Below are 9,583 nucleotides of genomic sequence, written 5' to 3'. Positions count from 1 at the left end.
CGCACCAACAAAGCTTCCACAAAGCTTCAAACTAGGCCAAACACCACAACCGCAGCGCACCTGCCTCTCACACCCCACACCCTTATCACCGCTGCTTAACACCGCAGCGCACCAGCCTTTCACTCCACAAACCCTTATAACCGCTGCCTACCACCAGTGTTTTCCCGTTTTCTTGTTGCGTGCACATAAACTGGTTCCTCCTGAACCATTCTTCAGTCGCCGGCCTTCCACAATAGCCGCGACATATGCCAGGTCCACACCACCCCTGGCACCTATGCTGCCCATCACTGCAACACCCCTGGACTGCCCCCAACTCTCACACCTTGGCACAACTCCAAATATGATACTAACATCATATTCAATTAACTCAAATAATTCAGGAAAAATACGATAAACCAAACATAAATTTTCAAGACTTATTGACACGATAAACCAAACCACTCAAAACAAACAACCTACTGCAACATTATTTATTAGTTCCATCAGACACCATCAGACCGCCTGCACCATCCCTTCCATTGCCTTCATCATAAACTGCCGGCCACGACCAACTCCACACCGCTGGAAACCTTCGCCAGCTACCACTACTGCCGCTGCCAGAACCATTCTGCTGCGCTGGAAAACCAAACACCTCCTAAGCGGATCCAGTGACAGAAGTACGCAGATAGCGACAAACCTGGGAGATCACCGGAGAACTCTTGAACAAAACCTCTCACTCTCCACCTAGGTAGAACCCCTTCTTCACAGCGAGATCGCCGGTGGATTCGCCGTCGCAAATGGTCGCCCGAAACACACTCACACGCCGGCGCGTGAGTCGGCGAGCAGGATGTGGCAGTGGCGCGTGGCGGCTCCGGTGGCGTCGCGACACCTCGGCGAAGGGTCGCCGCCTTCTTCCGAGCACAACCCAGCCCCTCACCGTCGCCGGTGCTCTGATACCATGTTAAACAATAGAATAGCAAAACAACGTATATTCGTATATCTGTTCAGTGTGTAAATGTACAGGAGAGTAGAGCTATATATACTAGTTTAGAACTAACCCTAGCCACAGGTTACAAACACTAAAACCTAGGGCTTAGAGTAAATATCTCAACTAACCCTTATATCTCTAACAAAATTAAACAGCCTGCTGTTGTAAACACAAAACAAGAATCAACAAAAATAATGGGCCCAATAATTTGATTTACATGCGTGGAAGAAGCTCACGGACGGAAGCAATTTTGCAGAACCAATTATAGCAAGTCTCTTTAGCATCAGTGCAGATATCACTAGCCTGAAAATTATCTGCCAAAAATGAAATGTAGGTTTTAGGTAAAAAATCAACTTCAGAGAATCCAGATAACAAGTCTAAAAGACTCGTCAAGATTGCTAAAATACAGAAGATAAAATGGGGGATGAATATAGCATGTCATTCTGTCACCAAGCTGCCTTCTATGATAATGATCAAAATTACATCCTAAAAGAATCAAAGATTCCTGAAGTAATGGTGTTGAGTTTATCAATAAAATAATTCCCATAAGCCAAACACTGCAAAATCATTGATTTGAGTACAAGATCAACGTATTTTTTATTCAACATTTTGAATTCATTTTGCAGCAGAATATAACATAGGATGACACTTGTACAGTAAAGCATTTCCTAAGTGAATGAAACAAAATCAACTAAGCAAGCAATAACCAACTGAAGAAAAAGTTTAATTGTCTTAACTGTTGGAAAAACCTAGAGACATTTATGTGAGTAACTGCAGAAAAGGTCGGTAAATGAATTAGTAAGTGACGAAACTATTGAGTAGGAGGATGTAAAATACAAACCAGGCAAAGAGTGAATAACCTTTCCATCTTCACCATATTTGGCTTTTTGAATGATGCGTTCCCAGACTAGATGCCCAAGCGTATCAATAACATCTGTAGCTAGAACAAATAGAGTTGGATAAAATTGTGTGCCAGATGTGTCCATTAGTAGCCTAGCAACCTGTTGAAGAGAATCAATATACAAATCTAAGACTCACAAAGAGTAGAAAATGTTGGCCAGCTGCCTAAAGTCACATCAAGTTCTCTTCAATTTTAATGATCTTAATGCTCATAATTATGCATTCATTTAAATATAGAATTATATTTGAGTAACATATTATGCAACATTGTTAGAACAGAAAGAATTCTTTATTATTCATATGTGAAACATGTGTACACCAACCCAATGTATACATACATAACGTATAGGCCTGCCCCATTACTCAAACCCTAATTACCCTACTAGGGTAAGGGTTACATTCCATACTCCCCCTCAAGTTAGAGCATAGATATTGATCAGCCCTAATATTTTACAAATATAATCAACTGTGTTTCTATTTAGCCTTTTATAAATATATTTGTTAATTGCTTCCCGTTTGTACATACAATGTAAAAATTAATCCCAATGGAATCTTTTCTTATATGAAATGATGACCAATCTTAATATATTTTGTTTGTTCATGGAAAATTGGATTGTTAGAAATACAAATAACTGCCTAATTGTTGCACCGTAGGTTCAATAGTACAAATGTCTTAATGGCAGCAACCTTCAACAAAGTTATATATCCATACTTGTTGTTTAAACCATATCATTAAATTTGGATTCTGCACTAGACCTTGCAACCACACTTCGCTTCTCCGTCTTCCATGAGACCAAGTTTCCTCTCACAATCACACAATATCCTGTAGTCAAGCTCTTGTTAGTTGGTGAACCAACTTACTTAGCTTCAATGAATGTTATACCTGTGTGTCCATGTTCAGCATACAAGATCCCTTTACCTGGTTCATTCTTCACAAGCTTAACAATTTAATGGACACTTCCCATGCAGCCACTATAGGAGCCTCCAGGAAAAGCAATGTTCGAACGACTGAACAAGTGATGGTGGGATAATTGAGCTTTTTTACTAGGTGTATGTAATGTTCTAGATTCTAAAATAACTCTCTCAATAGCTAGAAGCTATCAGCTTGACACTGATCTATAGAAGTTTCATAGGGTTTTGGGTCTAGCAATCCAGTATCATTGAGCATTATCAAGAAATACCTCAACAGACCAATATCTTTAGTGTGAAATCTTGTTAGAAGGTGTCTTGAGCCCTTCAATGCCTTTAGGACCACTACCACAATATTAATAGAATGCAACTGTGATTAGTGTGTTTGAAAACATAGTATGATCACAAGTACTCTTTTGTAAACCAAATTCCACTACTACACTGCTAAACCATCCAAACCGTGCTCAGAGTAACTGTTTCAAGCCATATAAAGATTTCCTTAGTTTGAATACCTTCCTCACCCCCTCCCCTGAGCAATAAACCCAGGTAGATGTTCCATATACACCTCTTTTGCCAAGTCACCATGAAAAAACTCATTTTTTGACAGCCAAGTATCCAACTAATACAAAGGCCAATGATAATAGTAGCTGAAGATATAAAAATGCAAACTTAAGTTTCACTATAGGAAAGAAGGTTTCAGTATAATCCAAGGCATACATCTAGTCATAGCCATCAGCCCATCACTACTGAACACATCTTTAATTGAGCTACTGACCCATCTGAACTAGTCTTGACTAACTACATACACCCATTTATAGTCAATGACTTTCTTACCAAGAGGAAGATCAACCAGATCCCATGTCCCGTTGTTTTCGTCCATTAAAATACTTCCATTTAACATGAGATAAAGCCCAATGCAGTGTTTTGGGAACAAAGATAGAGTCTAATCAGGAAATAAAAGCATGAGAAGAAGCAATTAACTAATTATATGAAACAAAAGAAGTCATGGAGTGAACAAAACAGCGTGTCAGCGTCTATCTTTATTGAGGGCAATAGGAAGTTAAATTAGAATCAGTTGACAACGGTTTTAGTAAGGGAAGTGTAACCTTTGGCACAGCTATAAGCATTGTTGTTAAGGTGTCGCCTAGGCGTCCGGTCGGTGGAGCCCAGTCGCCTAATGAGCTTGCCTCGCCTTACCAAAAAAAAAAAAACTACTAATACGTAGCTGAGAGCCTAAGACACTAACTCCCCCCCTCCCAACCTCGCCTTAGTGGTTGTTTACTTTGTTTTATGACGGGTTATGGCTGAGAATGAAAATAACCCCAATTATGATCCATCAACAGACCTAAAAGAAAGGCTAAATCTAAAGACCCATCACCCATGCCGGAAATGCTAAATTATTGCATAATTTAGTACTTATGGTTGAGATTTGAGAATATGCTTATATGCTAAATTATGAATTCATATATATACACACACACACACACTCATTGCCTAGGCGACTAGGCGGTCGGTTGAACCTAGCCTTGAAAGTCCGCCTTAATAACAATGGCTATAAGTATGTCTACCCTGTCACCATGAGTACACTTGTGCTGTTGGAGGTTTAGGAATAAACTCAGCTAACGGTGAAGTACTGATAGAATATTTGAGAAATTCATCTTCAATAACAGAATTGTTCAGAGAGACAGATGTGGAGTTTCTAAACAACGGATTGTCTTCAAAGAAACATAACATCTTGTGTTACATATCGACCCAAGACATGAGAACAGCATATGTAACCCTTTTTTAGTATGATGGTATCCTACAAATTCAAATATCTTAGGAGGAACAGGGAATATAGGTGTGGAGGGCCATTGAATAGAGTATGGTGTTTGTCCCTGAAGAACTAAGTCAAGAAGGAAGTTCGGTAATAAGGAAACACACATAGGCAGAGTTCAAAAATAAAAGGTTTTAAAAAAAATAGTACCTTAATTGACAACTTAAGAGATGCTACACGGTTATCTGCCTTCCAAGCATGATTAATCTCATCTTTGAGTTCATAGAGGTGAGAAACATACTCCCGGTGGCTGATAACTTTAATCTCTTCTTCAGCAAATGTGTCAGGATCTTCAAGTTCCTCTAAATGTACATTTGTTGATTGTTTCTCGTTCCCTGCCACCAGTAACTCATAAACCCCATTTAAGGAGAGCAGCAAAAGATTCCCATGATTTAATAGGAGCAAATTACTATTGAACAATAGAGGGACAAAGAAAACCCTAAAGAAATTAGAGGTAAGAAGAAGGACAAAAAGTTTTATGTGGAATATATCATACCCTTGGCACTCTTCATAATTGAACCTGACATCTGTAGAAGGTATGACATAAAGTACATGAATATTCATGTTCTTAGCTGTAAGAAGATTGAAGAAGGTTTACTTACTGAAGAAATTGAAATCATTCTTGAAATGGGAAATCTTTTCATCAAGAAATTCCTGAAAGAAGTCCATTCCTTCTCTGATAAATGAGGAGAGACTTCACTGAGGGATTTAAGTGATTTAACTTCATCTGGTAAATCCTTTGAAGAAGCATCAGCTTTCACATCATGTCTCCTTAATGGATCAAAGAAGTCATCCTTCCCATAGTCTGCAACATCACCCTGCAGAAAGAAGTCCACCAAAAGAGCCAAGAGTAAACAGAGCATCATACATTGAACCCAAATGATCTTCCATTGGCAGGGTAAAGGCATGTAAGAATCACTACAGTTCTAGTTATTTGCACCATTAGAGAGTAAGAACCCTTCCACCCTGAGCTCTAATGAATCAACTTAAGATTATTGAGCAAATTGACTACATTGGGTTTGCCATTTATGCACAAAAGTGTACTACTTGAAGATAATAAGATGTTGGAGTGTTGGATACCTCTTACAAAATTTGATTTTATAATTCTTTGATATGCCTTTATTATAGAAACAAAATACTAAGTATAAGAAAAGAATATCCAAACCAATGTAAGAAGCTTAAATAATTACTATAATAATAATAATAATAATAATAATAATAAACTAACCATGAAACAGCCTGATAAACAAAAGTTCTTTTGAATTCTGAATAACCAAATGGTTTTTTTTTAATTGCAATGTACTCGGTGTTGTTATGCTTAATAAACTAAAAAATCATAGAAAACCAAACAGTCTGTTATTTATATTATATATATACAAATATACTCCAATATATACAAATAAATGTGATGCATTATTTTGATGTTAAATTATGTAATCTTTTTCTATATCCTAGTTAAGTAATTTTTTGTTTGTTAATCCTATATTTTGATATTATTTTGTCACTTATATTTAGGTTTTTTATGCTTATAAACATTAGTATAAAAAAGTAAACATAACAAACTTAGACTGATTATTACAAATAAAAGTTAATTTGCATTTCAACTAGTAAATTTTAAATAGTCATCATTAAAAAAAACTTTAAATTTATAAAAGTAAATTACTATAGACAAAAAAATTTAAAATGTATTATACATTATATTAACTTTTTAAGTCTTAAAACCAAAAGGGTGACCGAGTGGTTGGAATCCTACAAGAATATCACCATCCCCCAAGTCTTCCTAGTGCAATCTACTTCTTTGTAGTTTACGAGTTATTACTCAGTGCACACTCCTCGAGCAGTGGCTGTGACTGTGATTTTCGTACGCCCGCCAGTACCCCTTGCACTCTAGGCTCAGGCAATCATCAAAATTTTTTTTTTAATTTCACGAATTTCATTAGTATGCAATTAATTCCAAATTTATCTCGCGACGTTGTTTCAAGTATAACACTTTTTATTTTCCTTTACTTAATAGGAACCATTCTTCACTGCAAATGAAAAATGATAAGCATAAACGAAAAATTTGATGATAATTGAAAAAACAACATAACTAGGTGCTTTGAGTGCAATTAAAAACTTATAGTGCATTATAAGTACGACGAAAAAAAATATGCGAAGAGATTGCTGTGGACCTGGTGATGCGGCGGCGACGGAGTGGAAAGAGGATGAATTGCTGCAGGTACGCTAGGGAGAGCGTGCGCCTCTGCTTCGCCCCTATAGTCTCGATCGCGGAAATTCAGCTCCATGAACAATTTTGTCTCTAAACACACAATCTACCCCTAACTATTCAAAAAACACTCACTTGAAAATTGAATTGAATCTAATAGAAAGAACTGCGGAGCAATTTGCTCAGTGTTTTTAGTCGAACGGTCATTTTGGTTTCACCAAGGCTTTCCGCGATTATAACGATTTTAGGTATATTTGGAAATTTGGAAAATACTCCATAGTCACACACAAATCTCCCAATCGTATCAATAAAAACAAAAAAAAACAAAAACAAAAAAAAACAAACAAAAACAAAAACAAAAAAAAAAAAAACAAAAAACAAAAAACAAAACAAAAGTCTAATTTGATATAATATGCATAATTCTTTATTTTTCCATCTTCTCCATCCTCTCATTTATAGACTCTCTCATTTCCTTTTTTCGTGTCTCTCTCATTTCTTTTCAAGTTATAATTTTTAAACCAAAATTTTGATTTATGAAACTAAATTTCAATTTAATAAATTAGTTCAATATATAAAATTGAGTTTACTCCAACCCCAATTTTAATGCGATTGAGGCTCAAACTCACTCCATTCCACGTAGGAGGGTAAATCGGTGTCACTAGACCACAATGTCTTTGGCTTTACTTATTTAGCTTCTTTAGTTTGAACTTTGTCTTGATTCCTTCAAATCAACTTCTCTTCTCCCTTCGTTGTCTTAGCATCGAGTTACTTCATTTGCTAATTTGTTGCTTCATTTTTCCTACTTCATATATTGATTTCCACTACAGCTGGTATAAGTAGTATTGGTTAGTCTGCTACTTCGATTGTTACAATGGAACGTGGGGGAGTCTATCATAGTCTTGATATAACACTTCAAAGTTCTAAAGACATCATCAAAACCTAAATACATTAACTCCTAACACTAGTCAACCCTCACAAATTGACAACTTTCTTTAAATCCATATCTTAATGTTTTTCAAGCTCCATATAGTTTCCATTTTCTAATTTGGAGCTTTCTTCAACCTCCTTGTCATTCTTTCTAATTTCTTATCCAAACAATTTAGGAAAAGATTCACAATACTTAAATATTTTCCTAATCGTTCCAAATATCCCAAGCACCAAATTGAGTACTCATCAAGGAGTATCCAATATATTATAATGCATCCAATAAACGTGGTACCTACATTAAAGAAATCGTCCAAAACATATATAAAGCCACGATACAAAACAAAGCATAGATAAATTCAATTAAAAACGCATTATTTATTTGAATAATCATTTTTCCACTAAAATTTAATTAGTAAATAATTAGGTACTATTGTTCTATTAAACTTAATAAACACAAGCAAAATAATATAAATATAAGAGTAAGAATAAGTGCAACTAAGCACTTAATAAGGGTATTAAAATCACTATGCAATTAGCTTAGCATCTTCAAAATCTATTAAACACAATTCTTAGCTAATAGAAGGTCCATCATGATGGACTCGCTGAGAAGGTGCAATGGAAGTGCACTTGACAAAGTGGGCCTTGCCCATAGGCCATAGCCCGAGGAAGTTAGGCTCATGACAAAGCTTGAGTAGGTATAACTGGCATTTCTTGAGATGGGTATGTTGCATGACTTAATAGGATTATAGAAAAACGTGGTATATTTATTTATTTTAATTAGTTATAGTGAATTATTTAACTCAAACAAGAATTAAATATAAAAAACTATCCATGCTTACTTGGAGGAGAGATAAATGAAGAAAGAGAAAAAAAAAAAAAAAAGTTTGGCCTGCAAATATGTGGTGATTGGAATAGTAATTGTTCACACAAAAATCAAAGCCAGAGCGCGCCTGACAATATATTTTTTTTATTTTTTTTTGTTAAATCAAATTTGTTTTTTTTTTCTTCCACCTCATTATCTCTTTCTTAATCACACCTACAAAAACTCCTAAAAAAAAAACAAAACAAAAAAAAATCCCGTTAATGTGGATGCTCTTATAAAAAAAATGTGGTATAGATTAGATTGTTTCTCTCGAGGATGGCGCTCAAAAGATATGGATTATAAGGAGGCCAGGGGCCACAAATAGCATAAAGTGCAGATAGTTAAAATCATCTTATTTTGTCTAACTTGTCCGTATAAATAGAGTGCCAATGGGTTTGGGCAGTGTTATACGAGATGGGGATGGAAAGTTCATTGCAGCACGGCGAGTCCAATAGAGAGGCAATTTCACTGCCAGGAAAGTCGAAGCAATCGCCGTCCGAGAAGCACTGAGCTGGCTTAAAACACAAAACATGGATAATGTTGTGGAATCTGACTCTCTCCAAGTTGTCAAATGTCTGAATTCCAATGGAGGGGTGTCTTCCTTTCATCTCATTGTTAATGATATTAAACACCTATTGCAAGGTTTCTGTAATGTGTTTATTTTTTTTACCAAAAGATCAGCGAACCAAGTTGCTCATGTTCTGGCTAGACAGTTTAGTTCTTCGTCTGGTTGTTCGGAGTGGCTTTACAACCCTCCTCCTATCATTTGTAATGTCTTAGTTTCGGATTTAAGTTAATGAAAGTTGTTTTTGTTTTCGAAAAAAAAAAAAAAAAACCCTTGAATGATCTTTTTCATTTCTTGTTGGCATCCTTCTTGTTCCTATCTTTTCTTCATGAGAGCTTGAGTGTGCTCTCATGTTAATCTAATCATTGAATATTGTAAACAAAGGTCCCCAAGCATGTTCTTTATTGTCAAAGACCTTGTGGTCAAGTGGC

At 36.0% G+C, this 9,583-nt stretch overlaps 1 protein-coding gene across 2 annotated transcripts in view; it reads right to left on the bottom strand.

The window, feature by feature from the left end:
• LOC116010361 (VPS35 endosomal protein sorting factor-like) overlaps positions 1-7,033 on the bottom strand; it is a 17,138-nt gene extending 10,105 nt beyond the window's left edge. For both annotated transcript variants that reach the window (XM_031249736.1, XM_031249733.1), the window contains exons 1-6: positions 6,764-7,033; positions 5,195-5,410; positions 5,089-5,119; positions 4,743-4,927; positions 1,809-1,968; positions 1,185-1,281 (exon numbers count right to left, since the gene is read on the bottom strand). In XM_031249736.1, coding sequence (XP_031105596.1) covers positions 1,185-1,281; positions 1,809-1,968; positions 4,743-4,927; positions 5,089-5,119; positions 5,195-5,410; positions 6,764-6,877 — 803 coding nt within the window. In that variant the 5' untranslated portion in view covers positions 6,878-7,033. The remainder of the gene's footprint in view (positions 1-1,184; positions 1,282-1,808; positions 1,969-4,742; positions 4,928-5,088; positions 5,120-5,194; positions 5,411-6,763) is intronic.
• Positions 7,034-9,583: the final 2,550 nt, after the last annotated feature.

This window comes from Ipomoea triloba, chromosome 2 (genome assembly GCF_003576645.1).
Source record: "Ipomoea triloba cultivar NCNSP0323 chromosome 2, ASM357664v1".
Classification (NCBI taxonomy): domain Eukaryota; kingdom Viridiplantae; phylum Streptophyta; class Magnoliopsida; order Solanales; family Convolvulaceae; genus Ipomoea; species Ipomoea triloba.
The sequence above is the reverse complement of the archived record's forward strand: the minus strand, read 5'-3'. Positions and strand labels throughout refer to the sequence as shown.